At 48.9% G+C, this 27,013-nt stretch overlaps 2 protein-coding genes across 2 annotated transcripts in view; one reads left to right on the top strand and one right to left on the bottom strand.

The window, feature by feature from the left end:
- Positions 1-27,013, bottom strand: part of LOC126528484 (uncharacterized) — a 134,854-nt gene that overhangs the window by 34,297 nt on the left and 73,544 nt on the right. The gene's annotated exons all lie outside the window — the stretch shown is intronic.
- On the top strand, positions 1,537-24,166 carry LOC126528486 (chitinase-like protein 4). The gene is made up of 8 exons (XM_050176364.3): positions 1,537-2,005; positions 9,531-9,712; positions 14,084-14,322; positions 15,156-15,333; positions 15,663-15,863; positions 16,886-17,190; positions 19,864-20,083; positions 23,737-24,166. Exons 1-8 carry the CDS (start codon positions 1,906-1,908, stop codon positions 23,983-23,985), a joined length of 1,674 nt encoding a protein of 557 aa, XP_050032321.2. The 5' UTR covers positions 1,537-1,905; the 3' UTR covers positions 23,986-24,166.

Raw genomic sequence — 27,013 nt, 5'->3', positions numbered from 1 at the left:
TGTACTGGTTGGAATAATAGCTATGTTTACTGCGGGGTGCTTTACGCTGACTCGACAGCACTACAGGCGGGTACAACTTTAGAAGCTAGCGGCACTTGCCCCTCAAAGGCGGATGCGCACGAGCCTCCGCCAATGGACGCGCATTCTAGACCGACGTCATGAGCCCGAGCGCCGGTGACCCCGCCGACGGAGAGCATGGCAGCCCGCTCTTCGAGCTGGGCCGAGTGGCGTCCGCGGGACTATTTCTTTAGTCGCGGAGGCAATCGGCTGCCGCGCTTCGGCCATCTGGGCGGGGCCTCCTTAAAGGGACACTAAAGTGAACAATGATTTCTTCTGCGTCAGTAAATTGCCTTTCTACAAAACCAAAGACGCCACTCTCACAACGATAAGACGTTTGGTAAGCCAGAAAAAGCGCAAGAACGAAATACGGGTGGCGACGCCTACTTACGTTCCCGCACCTGGTGGCTGTGACGTCTTGAATTTTGATGGCATCTTCTAGGGCGTTCTAACTATATATAGCGGTACAGATTCACTACATTGTGTTCTAAAGGAACCAAGTATTAAACATGGCAAGTTTGGGGAACCTTGATTCAGCCAACGCGGCCCACATGCGAAAACATACTTTGGAATCCCTGACGTCACGCTGACGTACCGGCGCTGGGGTTTCGGCGCGAAATTCAAATACTGATACTTGGACCTTCATTTTTTCATCTAATAATCAAACTATCTTTTTGAAATGACTGCCTGCAGAGTTCTCAAACAATGCTTCATTAGTGTAAACTGATTTATTGTTTCGCTTTAGTGCCCCTTTAAGTAGAGTGCTTCGTTCTCCTTTCGTATTTGACTGAAAGGGGCCCTGAATCACCCCTCGGGCTTGGTGGAATAACATAGTCCGTAGGTACCACATGCTGCTCTGAACATCTCTGCCAAGTTTTGCTGTCGTACGCGGGGCGCGGAGCTCGAAAGCGAAGCGCGAATTCGCCTTTCTCTCAAACGCTCCCTTTTCAACAGAAGCCTGCTCCTCATTCTCTTCTGGACGAATCATTTCGCAATAAAGTGGATTCCCATACGCGGCTGCTATTGGCAGCTGCGGTCGGCTAGGTAGCGTAGATACCGCGGCCGCCACGAGACCACTGGCTATGCGCACTGCGGCTCGCTGAGGACAACGGCATTTGGCTTACGTTTGGCGCGTCGTAGACACCAAAATTGGAAGTCGTGGCCTCTACGTTAACATTGAAAATGAAATTTCAACTGCGCGCCATGGTGACTTTAGAAGGCAGTTGTGGTTACGTCCCACTTCGCCGTAGCCTTCGCAGTGCAAGGCACTGAAGAAGGAACGGGAGCATAGCGGAGGCCGTGTTTGGTTGATAATAACTACGCTTCTGCTGAACGCATTGAAGTACTTTTTGCTGCAAAGTATTTCTGAAATGGCCTATTTATTTCACTGCAAATGCCTTTCTCCACTTCGATTAACCATGAGTCAGGGCCCCTTTAATGGATGCGACGACATACGGTGGCGCCATCTGCCGGTAGACGTGCTACGTTACGCGGGCGTACTGCTGTACATTCCTGTAAGTGCCTTCAAGGCATAGAGCATAGCAGATTAAAACTGCTCGCGCGAACATCAGTTATTCGGTGCGCGCTGTTAGGCTAACTTACTGATAACGAGCCCGTCGGTCCATTAACGCTGGACATTATTTCCTGCACGTATTATAAAAGCATCAGCTAAAGAGATCCCACCGCTTATCGGTGCAACTGCCGTTCCGGTGATACTTTTACCCGCTGCAGGACACGGCGGTGAGCGCGCGTGCGCGACAGCCTGTCCGTACATAGTATTTCACACGCACGCAGGCACTTCAAGCCGCGAGACGTGCTGACCGGCGATTAGCGCTAGCGGATCGAGCCATGCAAGTGGACGGCTTGTACCGCACTCTGGCCCGGTGGCGTCGCAACCACCTGGATCCGCTCTTCTGGCGCGGTGCCCGACAGACCGACCGAAGGACAGGTAACGAAGCGCGTTGCGCTGCCACACACAGGATCACATACCTGCCACGGTGACCGCATTTAGATGGGGGCGAAATGGAAAAAAAAAAAAAAAAGACATCTAGAGTGTACAGTGCATTGGGTGCATGTTCAAGGCCGCTCGATAGAAAGTTTCATTAAGCGGCCGCGGCACGTTAAAGAACCCGTGGTCACGGCCGCTTGATGAAACTAAGGTGCGCGCCCAGGTGGTCAAAATCAATCCGGAGTCCCTCACTATACGGCGTGTCTCATAATCAGATCGGGGTTCTGGCACGTAAGACCCCAGAATTAATTTTTACTGCCAATTATGTCGACACTCCCTGCAGGCGCATTTCTGCCGTCGGCATCGCCGCGATGTTCCGCATAAAGTCCAATTGGCGATAACATCGAGGCCTCGCGCCGTATGCAGCATGCGCGAGTGACAGCACAGTAAAGTGCCTCGAACGGCCGGTCGCGCGGCAATTTTGCGTGTATTCGCGGACTTCTTTCACGCTCGGAAAAGAACACTTTTATGTATACCATAGCACGTATTGAGCAACAGAAAGCTGTATAGGGAGCTTTTCATGTTGCTCTACAATTTTCTCATTGACACTTTTCATCTAATTATAATACTTGTGATTAATTAATATTAATTATCGAATTAGGCGGCATAGAAAAATAACCTGGGGATCTCCAAGCGACGGCAAACAACATTACCTTGGTTCTGTTGTTCTGTCGAGCTACGTAGCACTTACATATTCAGGGTGTCTACCAAGTTGACATTTCCAAATTCCGAGTTTTCCAGGTTTTCCCTGAGCACCTTTACAAAATTCCCTGAATGAGCCAGAACTTTGTTTTATGTCAAGACAGGCTGACACCACGTTGTATGATGCTGTCACTCTCTAGTAAGCATGCTGAAACAAAAAAAATGACTTAATCCAGTTTTAATAGTAAGGAGTAATATCTATTTTATTTAAAAAGAAAACAGAAGGAAGGTGTTAGTAAAATGCACAGCGAAAGAAATGGTAAAACCGATTCCAAATTGAGTCGAACATTTTAATGAAAAGGAGATGCATACATAAGTAAATATTTTTTAATATGAGCTATTTCTATCAACTGATAGCAAGCTCATCTGTATGAGGCCTGAACGTTGTCACAACTAAGGTTCTCTCTCAGCAGCTGGGAAGTCAACCTCAACTCTCCTGACATACTCTCAGCCCGTACACAACATCTCAGTGTTGGGTTTCACTGCTTAAAACAGTTTATTTTGGTTTGGATGAGGGACATCTGCATCTCGGCGTCTGCCAACACTTAGTTTTTTTTAGCTCAAGCTCCTTCAAAAAGGCGACGGCACGCTTCTCTTCCCGTTAATTCCTCAGTGCGTCGGTCCTTTCTGTTCTCATCCTCCTTCTACCACGCTTTCACCACATGGATCATTTGAAGCATCCTCTTGGTCAGTTGTACAGTCAACGTCCGATTTTTCTGATTCCCTAGGGGCCGCAAAAACATCCGAAAATCGGGCAGTCCAAAAATAATGAATGCCTGTCTTTAACTACCCTTAAGGGCTGAAATTGACACAGGCACACCCGAAAAAGCTCTTAAGGCCTGCCAGTACACTTACTAGGTATACCGGTGCTCGTACTGTGAAAGGAGATGGGGGTGCACGTGTGTATAATTAAGGACTACATACTGTGTCCCGTGACAATTGCCCCTTCCCACGCTTGTTATGCTTCACCGCCTAACACTACTGTACAGAGGCGAAGCTAACTTTCGGAGACTGGCATTACGCAACGCGCTGTGCTCTGCGAGCTTCAAAGCCAATCGCGAGGATTACAAAGGCGGAGTCAGTGCCATTGGTAATAGCGGCGAATTCTTTCAATGAAAAGCACAGCACCGCACGGCAAGAAGCTTAATAGCGAACATAGAAGCAGCTAGGCCTAACGTTGCCGCGGTGGTGGTTACGGCTGCCAGCGGATCTGCGTGCGAGAGTGCCGGTTCGAGGCGACGAGATAATCAAAATAGCGGCGGTGGCGGCTTTGATTAATGCCATTTCTGACCTGCAGTCAGGGCAATATACATTGACTATATGAAGTACGTGGTGGTGCTGCAAAGCCGTGCAAATTATCGGGCATGTCCGAAAAATCGGACGTCTACAAAATCGGTCATTAACTACTCTGGCAATACATCCTGCCGATGACACGGCGTCAATGACGATTCGTTGCGATTCCTCTGTTACTGGAGCCAGCATTACCACAACTGTCGTTCCCTTTCAATAAAGTTACAGCTAATTTTCCCTGATAGAAGCACAAATTCCCTGAGTTCTCCCTGAGTTTTTCCAGAATGTTCAAATTCCCTGAGAATTCCCGGTTTTCCCGGTTGGTAGACACCCTGATATTCTTTATGTTTGGCCCAAGTTAAAGGGACACTAACGGTTACTATGACGTCAAGTAAAAGTGATAACGCAATGCTCTAGAACGTCTAAGGCGTCAATATAATCGCGAACAGAGCTTTAGTAACCGAGAAATTGAGGTAAATGCATGACGCGATTTCAGACCCCTCAGCGACATTCCGGTACTAGCCCGATGACGAAGGCACTCCTCATAATTTATGTCACTAGTACTCAACTACTCGTATTAAAGAAATCATTTCACTGGGTCATAAGACGGAAGAAAATTCTACTTGTCTACTTCTGTTCGAGTCTAAGAAAAAATAACATTTTGACGTTACCCTTCAGTAGTATGGGTGGTCGAAAGGTTTCGTTTTCGCTCGACTCTGCGCCGCGCGCGCTTTGGAGTTTCAGTTGTTTCGTTATCGCGTCGTGCTGCGCTGATTCTGCTGACTCGCGAAACTTGCATTTGGAACAAGCAGCGAGAATGCCACGTCCATGTGATGTCGTGGGATGCGCGAACGGTCCGTGGAACTTGGCCAAGGGCAGTTGCAGCGGCGAATCCAACGTTACTTATCACTCTGTGCCAACGAGTGAACCTCTCCGTTCGAAGCGGTTAAGTGCCGTACCTCTGCCACGGCGCGTTGGCAAAGAGCCGAAAAATCGCACAATGTGCTCGCTGCACTTTCGTCCAGAGGATTACGAGTTCAACGCCGACTTACTGAAGTCGTGTGGAGTGCCTTTCAAAGCAATGCTTTCCCGTAGCGCTGTTCCGTCGGTCTTGCCTGCATTCTCCGAAGCGCAAGAACAACTGCAGGTCGAAGACGGGGCGGTGAGGGCGGCATTTGGTTTTCACGAAGTAAAAGCTACAAATGTGCGAGTATGTACAGCCATGACATACAGTTGCCGTCGTAGTAGTACGCAACGACGCCGGCACCGCGAGCCCTCAGCAGCTGGTCACGTTCATCAGTGCTTAAATCACTGAAGTCGAGCCCAGCATCGCGAGCCAGTGTGTCGTTGTCAGAGTCGTCCATTGCAACGAGCGTCAAAGTTGGCGTCATAAAATAAAGAAGCAGCTTATCGTCGCGCGCTTTCCCTTCCGCTAACCACCATAGTTCCGCTTTCGCACTGCTGTCGGCTCTGTCTTTGGATCTGTTTCTGGCCGCACGTTTGCGCTTTGCGCAGACAAAACGTGGCGCCGTCTGCGGGCGCCGTTTTACAAATCGACGGCGCAACGTCACTATGAGACCATGACGTCACCACTCCTCAATCGGAGGGCGGGTGATTTGAACTGCGCTAGAGGTACGCGGACGCTTCAGAACGCATTTTCTCCTAAATAAGTGTCTTCTTCGCATGAAACAAGGGTTTCGAGGTTCCTGGGATGGTATTCCAACAGTCGGCGTTGACTTAATATTAACATTTAGTGTCACTTTAAGTAAAACACCCTGTATATGCCGCAGATACAACAGGTATACTTTTCACCTTCCTCTGTTACACTTGGCAGCGCCTCCTCCCGGCCGTGAACTTGTTTCCTTGAAGTTCCTGTACAATATATTTTGCAACTCTTCTTGTCAGCTCCAAACAATGAATATCTAAACTTTGCTAAATTTAGTCAATTCACACTTGAGGTGCCGCCGGGAAGCCGTTTTACACTCGTATTAACACGCTCAATTACGCTGTTTTTTCCCCGTGTTCTATTCACGTATTCACCTGGCGCGACATCTGCTCCCTTCCATTATTTTTTTTTCACAGCACCTGACTTTTTTGTTTTCTTATTTTCTTGCGGAATTGTTGATTTTGTTCGTTTTAACGCTGACTCTATTCACGAGGGCCGATGTAGCAGCACAGCCGACAACCAAGCGAGCCGCAGCACCTTCTGCGCCATGACGTCACGGCACAGTAGACAAACAATAGCGAAACTGGCCGTAGAACAGCTGTTATGTTAAGATTATTTAGGGCGTCTGGGGCTTGCCAATATTTGTTCTTAGGCTTAGAGAGAAAGATGAATGGTCGAAACTATGATGCCAGTATACTCATTTAAAGTACGCCTTTAAAAGCCAACTGCAACGAAATTTCACTTGGGCTATAAATTAACTATAAATGGATAGCGTATACTTTCAATGTTATCTTGGCAAAGCCGCAGGGCTGGTAATTGCCTAAATTTGTTATTAGCGGCTATTAAACAGCGCTTGTGCAGACGACGCGTGCACATGCAGAGCGGTAGCGATGCGGATATGGCGAATATATTGAAGAACCGTACGCAACTGTTGATCTCTCAGTTGCACCACGCTGCGCCCAGGCAGGCGCATTGTTCACTCATCATTTGCGCATTGACGGGCGTCTCTCTCGACGTGCGTTCTCCCTGTTGCGCTCCTTGAGGTGGTATTGCAAGAATGGCGACGCGTTGCGTGGCCGTCAGGTGCTCGCGCGAATACGTACTCGAACACAAGCGATGTCTGTGCAGTACACAAGGCCGAGTAGAGGAGGGCCAAAGACATCTTTCCTGCCCCAGCTTTCAGAGCGAAAGCGTGCGCCGCGGCGCAACACAGGCAAGTACGACGCGGACTAGCCAACGCGCACAAAGCGCGCAAACTGCAGTTGACGAAGCTGCACAAGTTACATCTCAACAGCACAGGCACTTACCCATCAAGATCGCTTGGCAAACGCTTTCTCGGGGTGACTATATAAGTACTATAAGCGTGCGCGATGGCGCACGAAAACCAAAGGAGAGTTGTATACAGGGGCGATATTCTCGAGCGATCATTTCCGGTATACTACATCTACATAGGACGCGTCGAAGTAGACGAACGAAATCCTTTCTGACACAGCTCCAGAAACGAGCAGGAACCGCATGCTACATTTGTCACCAAGGAGAAGGCGACGCGGCGGCTATGGTGTAGATGCGGCGGCAAGCCATGCAGGAATGCAATGCCGCCACTGCGAAATGGGCGAAGCTTTGTCACGGCTGCCGTCCGTCCTGTCTGGCCGCGAGTTCACGCGCACTTACCGAGCCCCTCTAACTCGGCAGTGCCGAGCCTCGGCTACTTGTCATCCTTTACTACAGATGGCGGTAGTTGTTTGACCGGTCGTCGAGTCCGGCGTTTCCAGCGTGCCAGGAAGCGGCCGGTGAGGCCGGATACGTCATGCCGGAGACGCAAAGATCGCTAAAATTTTACCCTGCGCTTTGAACGTGACCCGCAGCATCGCAGCGATCAGCTGCTGCCGCAGCGCAAGCGCACAAGCGCGCCGCGAGAGAGCGCTTCTTTGTTTGTCGAAGGCGCAAACGCAATACGCTGGCTTCAGTGAACCAGAACAGCATGCTGCTGGCCAGCCAAGCTAGCGCGTTGCACTTTGCTCCAGCGGTTCAGGCGAGCGATAGGACATGTTGTATTCCCGCGCCAGCCACACTAGACTGTAGAGCGTCCAATTTTCGCCGATGTATAACCTGAAGCTGCGTCACGCGTGGATCGCGTCCGCGTTAAGCCGGACTGCGCCTTCAGCTTGGCCACGACAATGCGCTCTTCTTCGAGCGCAGGCAGAACGCATCGAGGCTCTACTTGTTGAACGTACACAGATAGAGACAACCGGCTGGTCTCGGAGAATACTTGAAATTAAAGGAACATCGCGGGCGCGCAACGGCGTTGGCACAGCGCACGAAGGAATTACCAAAGTATACTAACTCTGTGGCCACCAGACGTGCGGGACCTGTTTGCTGATACACCGGAGCGGAATACACGCAAGGAAAGCAGACGACCCGGGCGCTGGTTGTACGTCATCTCCGGCGACTGGTAATGGCGGCGTTCTTTTTTTTTTTTCAGTTTCGGTATGAAAAACATCGATTCTTGCGAAGGCGTTGTGAAGCGCCCACTCGCATTTCGAGCGTAATATTTTCCACAGGGGCTACTGTATTGTCTAAATTATCTGAAACGGTGCTTTCTTACGCAGTCCATAATTTCGTTGTAGTTGGCATTTTAAAGGGGTGCCGACACATATTCTGTAGGTTGTACAAACTCGAGCATGTGTTACTCGCACGTAAAAGGACCCCACCGAGCAAGAATGATCGTTGAGAAACTCTTACAAAGTGTGTTAATTTGACATCAAAGTAGTTTCGCAACGCTGGTTACAAGGCGTCATCAGAGTTACCGTGACATCACGACGCGGAGCAATATCTGCAGTCGTCGTACAGCAATAAGGCTAAGTATGATGACTTTGCTCGAAGAAATTGAATGCTGCGGGCATTTCTTCTGGTTGTGCTCGCGTGTCTCAGCCACAGGTATTGCAAGAGCGGAGCGACCAACCGTATCATGACAACGCGAACCGTCCAGTTCCTGAGTACCGATACCGCTTTGCAGAAAGAAGTATTAAAGCAAGTTATTCGGGGCTTTCTGAAGCTTGTCGGTATGCTTTCTAAGCTTTAGAGGGCTCGGTGCCTTTTTCATTTAAAGAAAAGAAAAAATGACGAGTAGAAAAGGTCATCAGGGACCGCATTTTATAAGGATCCTTATCTTTCGATTATGTTCATTTCTTATAGCCCGTTTCAGCGAGGGCTTACGATACTGGTGAAAATTACGGCTTCTTGCGAAGGGGAAGATCTATTTAAAAAAAAAAACCAATCCATACGCAATACAATCAAACTCAGTACTCACTTAAAGGGACAATAAAGGAAAATATTAGGTACAGGTTGATCTATAGATTATTCGTCTACGCATCTATCATCGCTTTCTCTGTGCCAATCTTTTTGTTGCGTAAAAAACCGCGACCGAATGTCCCGCTGCTGCTCCTCAATTTGAACCGTCCGCACCAGAACGGACGAGTCTGACTAGTCACCGCGTCACCTCTCTATGCCGCTCTCTGCGAATCAACCAGTGCTGACCTCGAATAAGAGATGTACCACAGTCCACGACAGGCGGCACCACTCCAGTTTCCGTCATTTTTTCTCGCCTATACAAAGGCTCTGTTCTCACTGCGAATACCAAATTCCCTACTACTCACTAATTCCAATCCGGCTCGAATCGATATTTTCCTTTACTGCCCCTTTAATGTATCCAGGCTGATTTCGAAATGTGGCTCGTCAGATGACGCGCGTGGTACGTGTCTCGCGTGCAAAGGTGGCCTGCAGACTAGTGCCCCGTGTCGTGTGCAGGTGTTCCGCCGTCCAAGAAGGCGGGAAGCAACCGCGCGGCGTCGCCGGCAGCCAACTCGTTCGTGCTGTACGGCGCCGTGTTCGTGGGCGGTGCCGTGGCCTCCTTCATGCTGGTGCTCGCCATCCTGACGCCGTCCGGCCGAGCGGCCGCGAACCGCGCGCCGCTTGTGGCCGCACAGCTGGTGCGCCTCACTTAATAGCTAGAATCGCGCTGCTAAGCTCGAGGGCGCGCGGGCCGAATTTCAACGGGGGCGAAATGCAAAAAAAAAAAAAAGAAAAAAAAGGAACTTCCGTATACCGTGCATTTGGTGCGCGTTAAAGGACCCCTCACCTGGCCACATAGCAAACTTTGGTTATACACTGGAAGGGCTGTTCTACCGCAATAATTTTTTAGATTTGTTCATTGATAGCGGACGTATAAACATTTGAAGTGCCGCGAACCCATTATTTCAGGAGGCGAGCGTCACCGCCAACATCGACACTAGAGAGTCTTAGCTCGTCCGGTACTCGGGTAAACGCAGGCGGACGTTGGGGCGGAGGCGTAAACGTGAGCATGGTGCAGCCACCTGGTGGCGCAGAGCTCAGACAGACAAAAAACAGCTAATATTACTGTAACCATGTGTATTTTACTTTGCTGCCAGTGTAAACTTGCGGCAGCAACACGATTACGCCATTGCCGAAAATTTACACCAGCAGCGAAGTAGAATACACTTGATTTCTGCATTAGCTGTTTTTGTCTCTTTGAGCTCTGTGCCACCAAGTGGCTGCACCATGCAGGGCACTCACGTTTACCCGAATAGCAGACTAGCTAACACTGTTTCCAACTGCCCCGTCTAGCCTCCGCAAGCGAAATTCCTTCCCGGTGTTCTACCATAGCGGAGCCGGAGGATCGCGTGACGAATACGTAACGGACCCCGCCTTTATTTCTATTGCGATAGCAATTACATGAACACTCCAGGCGCATTTCTTGCGTCGCCGTCGCCGTGAGGTTCTGCATAAAGTAAAAGGGCGATGAAACCCTCACCACGCGCCGTATGCTGTATGTGCGAGTGAAAGCGTGAGAGGGTGAGCCGGCGAACGCGGGCCGGAAGCGTCCCCTATCCTGTCGCGCGCGAGGCAGGGGGTCAGGTGAGGGAGGTGGGGCAACGCCACCTAGATAGCACAAGGCCTGTTCACTCCGATCCATGACGTCACGATACCTGGCCCGAAATTTCCATTGACAAGGCTGGCGTGATGAAAGCGGTGACGTCAAAATCACTGTTGCCTACTCGGGAGCATCCCCATTATATTCTATGGCAATCGGGCCAAGTAACAAGACGTCATGGATTGGAGTGAAAAGGCCTTGTGCTTTTAAGTTGGCGTTGGGTGGGGTGGGTTCTTTGGAGGCTGTTAGGGTGCCTCGATGTCCTCCTCGCTCACCGCTCCGTACAGAGTGGAGACATCCGCGGCGTCTACTAAGGCGTTGGGCACACGAATGGCGTACGCCGTAGTAGGCGCCTTTGGCGGACGCCGTTGGAACGCGTTGCCGGCGCTCGTGCGTCTTGAAAGCAACATGCGACGAGGCCAAAGTGCGCGCCCGCGCAGGCCTCATCTTCAAAGCGACCTGCGATGTTTGCTGAGTGCGCGTAGTGCCGGTAGCTTCGTATGCGCTGTCCTTTCGACGTTTCGTTCGCGTTGAAGCGAGAGATGCACGAAGGTCAATCCGCTTGCTGCTGCCGCGACACCTCACTCCAGAATTTTGACAGCGGCTCATCGAGCGAGATGTGTTCATATTTAGCTGTGCCCGCGTGACATCGTGCTTGTTAATTTAGTTAAAACACGTTGGTGGGCTAGTTGGTTTGAATCCATGATAGAATGTGTAAGTGCCACAGGACAAGGACGTAGAAAGACGCAGACACGATGACAGCACTGTTTCTAATGCGTCTTTCTTTCTACGTCCTTGTTCAGTCACGCTTACACATTCTATCATGGCTAATTTAGTTAGCAAGCGAATGCTTACAAGTTTATACGGCCGATAAAACTGCTATCCTTACTCCGTACAGCTACCTACTAATTTGCTATCGCAATCGGTACTTCGCCTTTCGGGCGGAACTGCCAAACTTATTTTTGTTGTTTGTTTTATGTAATCTGCATTATATAATATTGTTTCTCCCTTTGACTTCTAGGGTAGTTGTTTACCTACGTCTCGCCACCATGCCTAACACGGAGGGTTCCTGCCAAGGGGAGTGAAGCGACCCTTGCTGGGAACCCTCCGTGTTAGGTGACCCCGCGTGAAGCGCGGGGGTGGAGGCTTAGGTAGGGGCTGCTTTGGAGGCTGCAGACCAATGAATAATGACCCGCTGGTACTGCGAATGTCTTGTATTGTGTAGTAGTCGTTTATGCTTCACCAGCAGGCCTGGCACGCTCCCCTTCGCAGGTCTTGCCAAGGGGAGCGAAGCGACCCGGCACGAAAAATGGGGGTGCGGGCTTAGGTAGATGCCACTTTAGCAGCCGCATGCCAATGAATAATGACACGATGGTGCTGCAAACTTCTTGTATGCTTCGCCATTACAATCTCTGTCTCGGCTGCTGCGATCCCGTTTGGACGGAACTTAAGGGCCGGTTCTCGTGTAGTGCGCACTCGCATATAGGCCAGGGACGAATGGAGAAAAGCGTGTCCTCCTCCGTAGTACCTAGGCGCTGTCTCCACATTAACTTGCAACACGCATGTGCACAAGCGTCGGGCTCTCGCGTGCCCACAACCTTGACAAAATGGAAATACGCTCCACTGGTATACCGCGGCGGGTCGGCGTAGCGTTCGGGTTGACAAAGGCTTCGCGTTGACGTTCCTTTATAGGGTGACAGTTTTTGGCATCGTACAGCCTTAAGGGTGACATATAATTTGTGATTAAGCAATTTTCGCGAGGCAGTTTTTGCCCCGACTTACCGTCATGGTGACACAGAATTTGGAATAGCATTATCTTCGCGGTGATGCTCTCTGAGGGTGACACTGAATTCTGGGCGATGACACCTGCAATGACGCTTTCTTCAGGGTGACATAACCTACAGCATACAGATACTTTGGGATGAAACCATCTCCGGTGTAACACTCTTAAGGGTGACACCCCATTCGACGCAGCGTACGGAATGGTATTGCCTTTCGGGTGACGTTACTTTCAGTTTGCCACAGCATTCGAGATGAAAACATTTGGGATTGCAGTGCCTCTAGGGTGGCACAAAGTTCAAGGTGCCAGGCCACTACGCACGACAGTCCTCGCGGTGACATCGCCTTCAGCGTGACAACCCTTTTCAAAGTGCAATATAGCATTCGGGATGGCACAACATTCCGTAAAACGCTGTCTTTAGAGCGCCACATCATTCTGTCATTCTGGGTGCAACGAAAGCAAATACCCACAATTCTGTTCTTTCCATAGTTCTTCCTTCAAGCGCTCGATAACGAAGGAAGGTTGGAAGAACCATAGCCTCCGAGATCAGGCGGCGCGCGCGGCTCCCGCGATCTAGGAAGCCCTGTACCAACACAAGCGCTACAGACCAATCTCCGTTCGAGTCCACCTGTGCACCACAGTCTTCTACCTACGGACAAGAACCCCCACTCCATTTCATACATAGCAGCCAAAGCTACGAAGGCAAGAGAAACGTTGCTCAGTATTCGCATCGGCGACCAAAAAGTAGTGCGTCCCATATGAAAGGGAAACTGGGTGAGCGCATCGCGTAATAAGCCGTTAACTTTTATTTTATATTATTTTATATCACAAAACATAAAGCACTTATTAAATGAAAGGCGTCGGAGATCTGAACCTGTTTACCACCAAACGAGCCGAGTGACATGTTTACCCAAGCAGCGGCTCCGGCGCATCACTTTCTCTCGCGACCAAAACATAGTACACCATATACTCGAAGCGCGAAGGTGCACAAATAACACGTCATTTGACGGACACTTGCGCCCACAAGTTCCTGATGTAATATATAAAGTAGTTATTCTGTAGAAAGCGTCGCAGGTTAAAAAAGTATGCCGAGCAAAAAGGATCCCGAAGTGCGCCATACGGCGGCTTTGCCTCAACATGTGCACATCTATGGCGGTGCACCCTTTACAGGGGCATAGTTGAATGTGCTCAATTTTCGACAATATTGGTGCTCACTACGCCCGTACCGTTACTTAACCTACATTGCGACTGATTCTGGCTTTATTTCTTCGTGACATATACATTTCGATACCCCTTGCGACTCGCTACGATGCTCTTGAGTGGCGAAAGGCCTCGTTTTTTTTTTCTTTCTTTTTTCCCTCGAAGTGGTTACAGGACACCCAGTTCCCAGGTAAGCCAAACCCGTGGAAAGTCAGCAAATACCTTATCTTCAACATAAGTGTACTGGAAAACGCGCGGAGTGAGACTTCTGTATGGCCACGCTACTTGCGTAGCTTCCGCAGCGTTGCTTGCTAAGTGTAAGACAGAGTACAGCACGGTACTAGCTAAGGTACAGTCGCTATAGGACTGGAGAGACCATTGTTTCGCGCTTCTGACTTCAGCGGGCCTCGTGGCCCGGGGTGCACGCAGGCCAACGAGCGGACCGTGAGGCGATCCCGGGGCTTCATCTTCTCGCGCCAGAGCGGGTCGGCGCTGAAGCCGAGGGAGGAGGCGCCGCTGCTGTGCTTCTACGACCGATACACCGAGCGAAAGAAGGAACCCGTGCGCTACCAGCTGCTCAAGCACCTGCCTGCCAGGCGAGTGATGTATCCGTCTGTCTCTCTCTACAGCCGATTACTTTCGGTTCACGAAAGCCGACATATCGCGCTGTTTTACGAACGTGTCGCGCTGCGTGTCACATGCAAGAAAGAAAAAAAAGACACGAACAAAGGCACAAAAACGAAACCCTTCCTTTTTTTTTCGTATGACACAAACGGCAAGACAACTAAAGTTATAAACAATGTTTTCGCCCCTTTTTTTGTAATTGCTCTGGTACTGTTAGAAATGTCCCCCCACTACAATAATGCACTTTCAGCGCATGTAGTTTTCTGAATAAAAATATGAAAGAACATAAACTAGCCCTGTTTCACGCATGGCCACACGAACATATTTCAATATATCGCAGTGAAGGCAAGTTAACAGGGTCACACGGCTGTACAAAATCCTTTTCATGCCAGTGACTCGACCGCAGTACTACTGTTAAATGGCTGACGTATACAATTAGGAAACGCCCGTGTTAACGCAACAGACCAGAATCGTGGTGCTACAAAGCTGCCATATAATATAGTGTAGTTAAGCCTAAACGCTTCCACGGCAAGGTGTCGCTTCCACAGGAAGTGCCGTAAGTTTCCACGGTAATCTTTCGCTAGCGTTGTCCCCCCAGGGATCGAATCTGGAGAACCTCGAAAGTGTGATCACTCGACGCATTTCTCTATCAGCAAAGACATTCGGCACATTTGCATCAGAATCGAGTACCTCGTGACGCATACAGCGTAATGTGACGCGTGAGACAGGAAACTGATGGATGACACCTGGAGCAGCGGCGTGACACAAGGGGCGCGAGTTCTGTGCCGAAAGGCTGCGTATGCGGGGTTCTCGCCTACCAATCGGGGGCGAATAAGGCGCACCTCGATGAAATCCCCGTCTCCCTCGATGCGCGCAGGTTCTGCTCGCATCTGGTGTACGGCTTTGTGAGCCCCTCGGACCTGAACAACGGCTCGTCGGGCGGCTCCTCTCAGGCGGGCCCGATGGCGGATGCCGACCACCGCATCCGCCAGATGGTGCAGCTCAAACAGCTCTACCCAACGCTCAGGGTGCTCGTCGGGGTCGGCGGACCCAAGGCGAGTGATACACCACAACTCCATAATTGTACTTAGCTGCCATGGGTAGGTCAACCCACACTGCGCTGTGATCCGACCTGCATTATATGGTGCGGGCAAGTCGGCCGTCTGCTCGGCCAAAGCCGCGGTGGCTTTGCGAGGTCCTCGCGAGTCAGCCGGCACTACAGCGCGAGTCATCCTACTCGGTCGCTCGCTTGCCGATACACCAGCGTCTACGCGGATCGGGAGACTATAGTTTTCTGACCGGAACAAGCAACCCACGAGAGTGTCTGTTGAGTTCGCGCACTGACTGTGCGGAACGTTGATCCTTCGTCCCTACGGCCTCGCAGGTGGACTCCAAGTCCTTCTCGGACGAGCTCATCACCGAGGGTCGCCGCGAGCACTTCGCACAGCGAAGCGTCCGCTGGCTCCGCGCCCGCCGCCTGGACGGCATGCACGTGCAGTGGATGTACCCGGGAGAGGGCAACGGCCGCCCTTCGGACCGGGAGAACTTCCCGAAACTGCTCGCACAGATCAGGAACGCCTTCAGGGCAAGTGGCATGCACCCGAGGAGCGCTCGGCTCGTGTATTTTGGTCCTTCAACACGCGGCTATAATAACGAAGGACAAGGTGCCGAGCGCAATGGCAGGTCATAAGCAACAAACACGAGTGGAACACGATTGTCACGAAGGCTGAACGACTGCAGCGTCGTTTTCATTCCCTCTAGTGATCGTAACGTGAAAACCTATCTATAACTTAAGGGGAGGCTATGTACTTTGCCCATGACCTCCTAAACGGGGGCGGTGCTCAATCCCGGACAGGATGCTTGGGGAAAGCACATGAGCCTTGTGGTACATTCGACCGCGCTTTTATGTGGTAACCAAGGGGTACACATTTGACCGCGCTTGTGGTACATTCTCAAAGCGCCCTGATGTACTTTCAAAACGACAATGAAGCCGTATTACGGAGACTGTATTACGAAACATTTTCCCGGATTTTCTCGTTGTCATAGTAAAGCTCACATAGTATGATACAACTAAAGAAAAAAAAAACAGCAGTTGACAACCAAGGCACAAGGACCTCGCGGAGTTGTTACTCCGTCAGCCAATCACAGAAGCAAACAAAATCGTAATCATGCGACCATTTCAAAATGGCGTCGCACTTGATACCTTCGGAGCGTTTGCTGTTCTTTAAAGCCTTTTCATTGGCGGAAGCGATGAGGTGTGCAACAGACATGGACAAAGCGTGTGGAGTCTGTGTGTGTGGAGTCTGAGCATTTCACTCTTCAAAAGTCTGCGGTGCAGTTCATTTCACTGCTGCACCTGTTTTACTCATGAAACTTCACTGCCAACTGAAGCGAAAAAAAAAAAAGCTGTATCCGATTATAGTTACATTGTTAAACGACCTTTGAGGTTTCGCAGGAGTGCTCGAAAACGACCCGTTGAATGTGCCATTACAGTTTCAGTTAGAGTGCGCGTGCTCTCTCTCTCACAAACACACGCACCTCGCCCGGGATCTGTGGTGATTCTGCAGAAACATACGGCACTCCCTGCAATGACGGTCTCTCGAACAGGCCGAGAGCAGCCGGTGGCACCTGACCATGTACCTGCCGCACGAGGACGACCGGGTGGACCGCGGATTCGAGCTGCGCAACGCCCTGCGCTCGGTGCACTACGCAGTCATGGGTTCATTCGGCTTCGTCGAGCCCGGCCGCGCCGAGGTGTCCAGCCCGCTGTACAACCGGCCGCCGGCCGGCGAAAACCGTTCGCCCATCAACAGCGTCCACGAGCTGGTCGTCCTGCTTCTGGATCGGGGAGCGCCCAGGAACAAGCTGCTGCTGGCCGTGTCCGCGTCCGGCTACAGCTACGCGCTCGCGAGGTATAGGTTTTTGCGTGCATCCGACGCTTTTCACCGGTCCATTCAGTCCGCGTAGAACACGCTCCGATACCTAATGCTGAGCTATAGAGAGAGCTTTAGCTTGCAAGTACATATACCTAATTACTGTTCATTCACAAAATGCTGGGTTACCGTGAAATGAACTTCAGCAGACTGCAAGATCAGGGAGGGGCTTAACTGCAGCAGCGAAGTTGGTAGTGCCATCCTGCAGCATTGAGTTTAACCAGAGAGGATATAGAGTTATAGTAAATGACCACATGCCGCTTATCTGCTGCAGTATAAAGCGTCAGCAGCCATGCAGTCAGCAACCTGCAGTCTCGTTTGCTTAATGTTGCTTTGCCGAGAACGTTCATGTAACATAAAAATGCTCTGCCTGATGTTGGACAGAGCATCAAGGGAAGTCGCTACCGGCGTTGCTACAACCGTTCACGTTTAAAGGGCCCCTCACAAGGCTACATGGCAAATTTTGGTTATACACTAGAAGTTATGTGCCCTCTAAGGAGTAGACATGTTCTACTACAATAATTTTTCAGATTAGTTCATTAATAGCAGAAATAGAAATATTTGAAGTGCTGCGAACCCATGATTTCAGGAGGCGAGCATCATTGCCAACATAGACTCTCTCTCCACTTTCCCCATCTAGCCTCCACAAGCGAAATTCTTTCCCTGCAGCCGAAAGATCACATGGCAAATACGTCACAGGCCCCACCTTCCTTTTTTTTTCTCTCTCTCTCTCTCTCTCTCGTGTTTTTGCTGAGTGGCGCACTTTCGGTGAAGGTCTCGCACGTGAGCTCTGTGTTTGTCGCATTTTGCGCAGAGGAAGATTTTGCGTGCTTTGCATGACAACACCTGATTAGTGGTCTAAGTCAGTGCCACGACCACGAGCACTGACGCAGGCACGAGGATCAAACAGTTTGATCGAAGCGCTGGAACAGGCCGACAAAACGGAAGTACATCTCTCTTGCTACGGTACGAATTAAAACAAAAAACATGCAGAGATTCGCTTTGAATGGTTTATTATTTCTTAAACTCCAATTGCCCTATTGAAGCAACAGATAAAACAAACAACTGATGTTGCCGAGAATAATTCTTTAAGTCGCTTGTCACTATGAGCGATGTCACAGCACTGCTATGTATGCAGGCTCACTTAGGCGATTGACATCGACTCTCTGGATAGGAGTGCGGTGACCGCGAGGAGAAGGGCAAACGGCATTTGGCCTCAAATTAAGGTCTCTTCACAGCGCGTAGGGATGTACGTATAATACTTAGCAGACACGAATGTTAATGCAATCTGTATGTACTGCATTTGTCAGCTCAAAATGACCAGACCTGGTGAGCAATCCTTTAACGTTACATGGTATTTCCGTTAAGAGTGGACAAGCTAAAGCTCTCCAATTCTGCACGTATAGTTGCCATTCATGACGAGGTGGCATTAAGTAGAAGAAACCTCCTTTGTGCAAGAATGTTTTGCTAAAGTCCCCTGTTAGCCACAGTTTTGTGTAGCATGCAGAGACATATCCACAGGGATATCAGAGAGATGTGTAGCATTGACCCGTTCCATGACCATGTAACTGTGAGGAGCCAACTGCACATGCGCGAGCTCTTCCCGCGTCTACCGCTGCACAATACTGCTGAATGCCTGCAAGTCGCACCATGCCTCCTCCCGTAGGTTTTCTGTGGCAGCCCCAAAGTGGCCCAATAATGGACGGTGGTAGAAGGCGGAAGAGCTCGCACAAGCGGTTGGCTTCCAAATGAACAAAAGTGCAGTGAAGTCACATTTTTTTTTTCATACGCTCTTCATGGGCTTCTTCAGAGCCTAAAAAAAAGAACCACGTAAGAGATAGCATCAAGGAAACAACTTATTGGGTGTTTTGTGAGCCTGCTGTACAACTTTTCAAACATGACTTACACCATAAAAGGAATATTGAAAATTCTCTATAAATGAACTTATAAGGTAATTAACCATACCTAAAAAAAGCCTGAATAATTAGAGACTTGGAACAATATACTGTAGGTTTTGTTTGTCTAAAGTGTAACATTATATTAAGTTTGGTTCTAATTAGGTGAGACACCTGGTACAGTATATTGTTACGTCCAAGCGCGTCAAAGGGACGCGGGGATCAAGAAGAGAGGGGAAGAGGAGAACGAAGACTGTGCAGCGGCCATTCCTGTTGTTCGTAGCCTGCCGTTCCTGCTCTCACACGCCTGAATAAACCCCTTTTCCCCGTGTTTGTAACAATATTATGAAAGAGAAAAAACTGCCGTCCACATGTCCTGCAGCACGAAGTTACAAAGGAAACCCATATGAGTTTCTCAGAAAGAAAGCTTTGCAGTTGAAGAAAAAATTGTCCTGGTCCAGGGATACAAATGAGCTAATCAGGAGGCTAGCAGAATGCAGGGAGAGGTCGGAAAGGCGTTAGTCCCAGGTTAGATCCCAGGTGGTCCAGGAACAATTTTTCTTTAATTGCGAAGCTTTCTTTCTGAAAAATCCATATGAGTTTCACTTGTAGCGTTAAGTTACATTCCAGGTGGATGCAAAATTTTCCCTTCCATGAAACTTCCTGCACCTTGCAGGCTTCCACAGAACTGCTTTGGCTTACGGTACACCATGTTCATGTGACAGGACCTAAGTGGCTCATGCGCATGCGCTCCCAGGGCTGACACTGACGTGCGAGCCCCTCTACGCGGCGGTGACGGCCGTGGCCAGGCCGGGCCGTTCTCGTCGACGCCTGGCCGACTGGCCTACTTCGAGATCTGCTACAACGTGTATCGAAACAGCTGGGCGCGTGTGTTCGACGCAGCCACGTCCTGCCCGTATGCCTACCGTGGCCAGGAGTGGGTCACCTACGACGACGCTGACTCGGTCAGGGCAAAGGTACGTGTGTGCACCGACCAAATCAGTGTTTTCAGCATGAGCTAGATGGATATATGCTGGATAAGGTGTATGTGGAGACAGCAACGTTATTGGTGAGCATGTAGTTACCTACAAAAAAATTGCTTGATGGAACTTTGGCACTAGCTTTTACAGGCATGGCGAATAGTATGGCAAATTGGCCAGCATGGGAATGACTGAAAATTAAATTTGGTGATTTTACATGCCAGAACCACAATCTGAATATGAAGCCCGCCTTGGTGGGGGACTCAATTAATTTAGACTACCTGGGGTCATTCAATCTGCACGCCAATCTATTCCACGAGCGTTCTGCTGTGTTCTTGCATTCCAATGCCTTCACAACACAAACTGCAGTGGGGATCGAACCCATGACCTCGAGCTCAGCAGTGCAACACCAATGCCACTGCAGCATCGCAGCTGAAGGAATGACATATCATTAGCGCATGGATTTCAGTGGTGGAACAATCATTTCACCTTTTGGTGCAGGCAAAAAGTCGATTTGATGCAGCAGCAAGCACTCCTTGCGCAGGGTCCAACGCACATGTTTTTATTATATACCATGCAAATATTAACTGATATAGATGATATGTTGTGGAGATGGGTTTGCGCGAGGCTAACCCTGCAAGCACAGTCAATAAATGAAGCGACGCTATGGCCGGGCTCATCATGAAGGCGCAGAGAAGGCACCACAGACAGATCGTCAAAAAACGCATGCTTATTAACACAGGATGCAACATAGTGCGACATAGTCACAAGGTGCAATCACGATAGTGCAAAGGCCGATCGAGTAGGCGCGCCTGCACTGAATATCACATCATGCAATATACTCATGTCATGCCATGCACATTAGGGAATTTTTAAATAGGGGCCACAAAGGTTCTGCGGCTAAAAAAAATGTATATATATATATATACATATTCTGAGCCATTCCACTCTCTGAAGGTGGATGGCCAGCAGAGCTGTATATAATTATACAGAAAATAATACAACAAAACAATCTTGCACAAGTAAGTCAAGCACTTTATTCTGTTTATTTCTAATAAAGTGTATCTCATGACCACAGTAATTAGTATTGCTTTATGGTCGCTATGATAGATGGCCATGGGCTTTGTGACGACACTGGAGATTTTAGGGGATGTTAGGTGTATGCACGACTGATGGTGTGTTGTGGAGATGTTGGCCTTGGTGTAGCACTGAAGGCTGAACTTTCCTAAGAGAAACGCCAAGAACCGCTTTCCATCAGGACGAAACACATCGACATTAAAGTCACCCACAATGACGATGGGATTGGGGTCCACAGGGAGGATCTACTGAAATATGTCAGTCATAAATTCTTCAAGTTCCCTCTTTGACCTTCCGGGATGAACGTATACGGTGGTGACAACGATTCCGTCCCCAATCTGCATGGCGACCACACTAGCTTGAACCACCAGAAACTGCCTTTGTCGGCGACTCAGTCCAGTATTTCTATCCAGGGTGAGGGTGAAGGTAAGCAATTCGATGGGCATCCAATCGACCATGATCCTCATTTCCCGTCTCCGAGCATCATGCACGGGGTGCTTGACTTTGACCTGAGCTAGACGGCCAGTATGTGGCACATAAATTTCACCCAAATGCGCACTGCATCGCGCGTGTTGCTTTCCCTGTACTCAATCTTTCAAGGTACATTGATCATTACGAGCCTGTCCTTCACGTTGATGTTGAATGTGACCATGTAGGGCTTGCCCCAAGCGAGCAGTATCATATGGGGTAAATTGCCCATTTCGACATGTGTCATACCAGCCACCTTGGCCTGAGCACGAACACACTCGTCAGACCTGTATCCGAGGTACACACATCAATTGCTCTAACCTCATATATGTCTCCCACACCCTGTAGGGCAACATCAATGTTGAATGCGTCGACACCCTTATTACAGTAGAAGAGTCGCACAGCACAAGGCGCAACAACAAAGGCTCGACCGGCGCCGATGAACCGACTCTCAATGCGCATGCCCCCCTGTCCCCGACTTTCATGAGGATTGCCGAGAATGCGGCGTCCTGTTGACTGTGACACAACCTGCCGCAAGGGGAAGTAGGAGAGATGATGCCACTTCACTACCAAGCTGAACACCTTGTTGCGACCGTGTGCACGCCTAAAGACCTCGTTAGCACGAACCGAAGGCAGCTGTCGCAGATCGCCACACATTAGGATGTCTAGACCGCCAAATGGCTCGTCGTACTTGTACGTGATCTGTATGTTGTTTGCATATAGTCATACCCTCTACAGGCTCATACTCCCTTAAGCAATGGCTCGTACCCCTGCGGTCCATATGATAGTTTTTGCACATGCACATCACGAAACGCTGGAAACTAGCCCAAGACAGCTCCGCTATAAAAAGCGTCAGCGCTACTGTGCATGCGCGAGACTCAAATACAGTCTTGCATTGGCATCGGCGACATTATTTCACAACAGCCCAGCGACAGAAACTCGACGCAAAAGTCTTGCGTCAAAAAACATGGTGGCACCCACTGAAGTGGCAGCTTTCAATGTGTATCACATTCGCTAATAGCATTCTTAACTTGCACCATGTGCGTTTCTGAACTCAGTGGCTCCTTTGCAAAGCCCCGTTATCACCCGTACACATAAAAAAAGTTTACCTTTAATCCTACAATGTGACATACTCCTTCGGCAAACTCCGCAGTACCATGCGGGTTCGATGAACACTGAAATAAAGTGCCAGCAAGATGGTACAGCCGCATTACATTGTACGTCCGTCATAAAAAAATTTCGCGAATGACGTAACAAATTGCTCCGACGGGCCCATAAAGTTTCTCACTATAGAGTGAGAAACTCGACGGCTCTCGCTGGGAAACCCAAACAGGTCTTGAAGGCTGTGCTCTTGCTGGCTGCATGCACCAAAAGCAATTGCGAAAGCCGGGCACATGTCACAGGCACAATGTTTTAAACACTCGATATTGGGAAAGGCAATGCACAATGATACCATGAATACATCTGGAGCCACAAGCAAGAAGACTAGACAAAATCATGCACCATCCATCATTCCCATGGTAGCTGAACAATTTCAGCGGCAGAGTTGGTTTTAGTGATTCTTTTCAGAAATCATATAGAAAGAGATCTTGATCTTGGGAGATCTACATAAACAAAGTCCTTAACGTACCCCACTACCGCAATCCTTAGTCGAGCTCAATGAATGCATCAGTGGCGCAGTGCAGACAATTGACAGGACTATGCTACAACATGTATGGAATGAGCTTGATTATTGTCTGGACATATGTCGCGTCACCAAAGGGGGTGCATAAACTTGGTGAGTTTGTGGTTCATTTCATATATCTTTCATGTGTGTAGATGTAATACTTTTTATAGCCTTTTCAAAACGAGTGAATCATTTATGCTAGCCCTGTGTATTCTGCTGTGCAAGGATATTGCCTGTGTGCATCTCGTCTCTTTGGCAGTGCTACAAGTTACTTGCGAGATAGAGTAGATACTGTATTAAATGCGGTGCAAAATTTCGTTGCAGTTGGCATTTAACTGCAGAATAAAGTCTATTCTTTATGTGCCCTGCTTTTGTGCCACCGATAGTCCATTTGTTGACACTCCACCGAATGCCCCAAACGCGTGTCCCAATGCTGCAGGTGGCCTTTCTGCGCAACCAGACGCTGGGCGGCGCGGCGCTCGTGGACGTGGCAGCCGATGACTACATGGGCATGTGCGGGCCCCGCAACGTGCTGGCGCGCACTCTACGTTCGGCGCTCAAGCACTACTCGCCACCAGTGGCACAGAACCCGTCGTCCCACACAAAGAAGGCGGCAACGGCGCAGCACCAGAAACACTACCCACACATCGCCCGGCAAATGTTCAGGCACAAGCGACGTTTCGGCTAGACAGCAACCCTCCATCACATGCCGGTGTGAGCACGTGTTGTATGTCACCCCTCCCCGCCCCATCAGTGTCCTGCCATCAACATTGTCGTGACACCATCATCCCGGTTCACTTGTGCTCTCTCATTTTCTTTTTCCTCTGTTCCTTTCATTTTCTCTTTGAAATAAAAGGTTTTGTCACCAATGGGCCCTTGAAATCCCTCTGATACAAAAACAGCCCATGTATACCGTATTTTCGAAGGTAAAGCCCACACCCTAAACTCTAAAATTTGACAATAATGTCGAGGTGCAGTTACATGCAAATGTCACCTTGAGGCAAGTGTACTGAGAAATTGATCTTGTGCATTCTCTTTCTGTTACTTTCCTTTTGTAGAAACAGACTAACTAACATTCCAACTGTTACGAACAACCTTTTTTCACCATAAAGTTGGAAAATTTATTGATGAAGCACACTGGGCAGCCAATCAGATAGCTCGCCCTACTAACGTCATTGGGGTAAATGACGTCAAATGGGCAGGGGTGGCTTAAAATTCAGCTGAGTGATGTGCTGCGATCGGCAGCAATGTACATTTTTAAAGCATAATAAATTACACGCTTTACGCGGAGCACTTAGATTCAGGCACGTACCCAAGAGGGGAATAGGGGCGACCCAGGCTCCCCTGAAATTATGACGCATATCCCCCCTCCCCACCCACCCCCCATTTCTCACACATATTCCTAAAGTGCCACCAAATCAATGTTGAGACTTCACAACTTTTGGCGGTCAACATTTTGCTGCCTCTTTCACTCATTTTGGATGGCGGTAGTTATCGGCATCTCCTGGGATCTGAAGGCCAGTTTCCTCAACAATTCGGTGCGCGCGCAATTAACTCCAGATGCATTCAGTTGTCACTGTCTATTCAAAGGTCACGTGCATCGTTGTTGCTTCGTTAGTTCAACCTTCTTCATTTAGACTGATCCAGGGACCAGGAAAGGGATTCAGTTCGTGGTCAGCTGGTCTGTATGCACATGGAACGAGTTGTGGCCAGAGAAAAATGCCAATTGTGTTTAACTTTTCTTTTTGTTTCATTATTTCCTCGAGTGACGGCTCAACGCGATGCTGACAGATCCTCGGGACCGTATACCCGTGATATGGGTTAGATAAGGTGGAAAATTAAATAATGCGAGACAGCATCCATCATCAAACCCTGCAATAACCCCTAAACTCATAGGCAATATGATTGTCACCCATTAACTTGCCTGGTTTTTCCCTAATTGTACAACTCTTTTTTTGTGCAAAATTGCCAACTGTAAACAAGAGTCACAAGAACTTGAGAAATTAAGCAATCTACTAAGGGAGAGAGTCAAGGCAACAGCCAAATAGGAAGGAAAAGTGAAAATTAAAAAATTTACACGTTGTTTATGGAAATATTAATGGATCAACATCTTTTTATTTAAAAAGGAAGTAGAGAAAATGCTGCTGGGCTGCCGGAAGTGGAGGACAATTCCGTGTGTTCTGAATGACGCTTATACAGCTATCATTCGAGCTGCCTGATGTAGCCACTTCTCTGCTGTGCTTACGTAGATGTTTTTCTAACCTTCCGCGGTGGGCGCAGCTTCCTGCACCATACGCAGTTGTACGCGACTGGCGGCCACGTATCGTTACGTAACTTCCCAAATAACAATACGAGTTGGTTGTAGCACTTCACTTGTTAGAGCAGTAAATGAGGGATCCAAAAGAACTGTGATTTTTCCGCAACTATATATTTCTGTATAATTCTTCCAGAGCTAATTCAAAAAACGCTACTAGAGTATGATACAACTTGAGTCTGCAATAAAGCCCTGCCACGCCCTCATAACTGCCAGCAACTGTTCCTCCGCAAGGCTGCAAATAATACGAACTCAAACTTTTTCTGTTACCCAGATAAGGCGGTAACTACAAAAATAAAATTATTAGTGCGTAATTTTATACCTTGTCCCTTGCCTATTATAATGGAATGGCAAATGCCTAATTCTTTATTGAACTAAAATAATATGCTTGCTTCGCTACAACTATTTGTTGTGAAGTTTCACTTCAGTTGGCAGTGAAGTTTCATGAGTAAAACGGGTGCAGCAGTGAAATGAACTGCATCGCAGACTTTTGATGAGTGAAATGCTTGGACTCCATACACTTTGTCCATGTCTGTTGCACACCTCATTGCTTCCGCCGATGAAAAGACTCAACAACAGCAGCCTCTCTGGAGGTATCAAGTACGACGCCAATTTAGAAAGGCCACATGACGACGATTTTGTTTGCTTCTGTGATTGGCTGGTGCAGTAACCTAACTCAGCGCGGTCCGTGTGCCTTTGTTACTAACTGCTGTTTTTTAAAGTTCTACTCCACTACAGTAATCCTTATTTTACTCTTTTGCTTCTTTACTTGTTCTTGACAGTATTCTTCCTGCGCGAGTCCATTTGACCTGGTTCTGTGTTTGCCAAGTAAAGGAGAGGCATATCGCACAGGCGTACCTGGAAAATGCACCTTATTTCATTTCTCTTTTGTGGGTTTACGCGTTTTTATGGCGAATGGTGAGCGTTATCCACATTTGTACAAGTAAAGATAGCCCCCCTCATTTGCATAGAAAAGTTAACATGGGTTGGGCCCCTCCCGAAAAAAAAGAAATCCTGGGTACGTGCTTGCTTAGATGCATCAATTAATGATCAGAAGGACCTACTCTAATGACTCGGTGCGTTTGTACAAAATCGTCAAAATAGTTTCAGGGTCCCTTTAAACTGATTTCAAGGCAGTGCACACTGTACTGCAGTGATGCCACATCATCATCATCATAATCATGACCATCACCATCATCAGCAGCAGCAGAAGCCTTTTTTACGTCCACTGCATGACGAAGGCCTCTCCCTGTGATCTCCAATTAACCCTATCCTGCGCCAACCGATTCCAACTAGCACCTGCGAATTTCTAAATTTCGTCACCCTAGCTAGTCTTCTGCCGTCCTTGACTGTGCTTCCATTCTCTTGGCACTCATTCTGTAACCCTAATGGTCCACCAGTT

The sequence above is a fragment of the Dermacentor andersoni genome, chromosome 9 (genome assembly GCF_023375885.2).
Source record: "Dermacentor andersoni chromosome 9, qqDerAnde1_hic_scaffold, whole genome shotgun sequence".
NCBI lineage: Eukaryota > Metazoa > Arthropoda > Arachnida > Ixodida > Ixodidae > Dermacentor > Dermacentor andersoni.
Note: the sequence above shows the minus strand (reverse complement) of the source record. Positions and strands in the feature narration are given on the sequence as shown.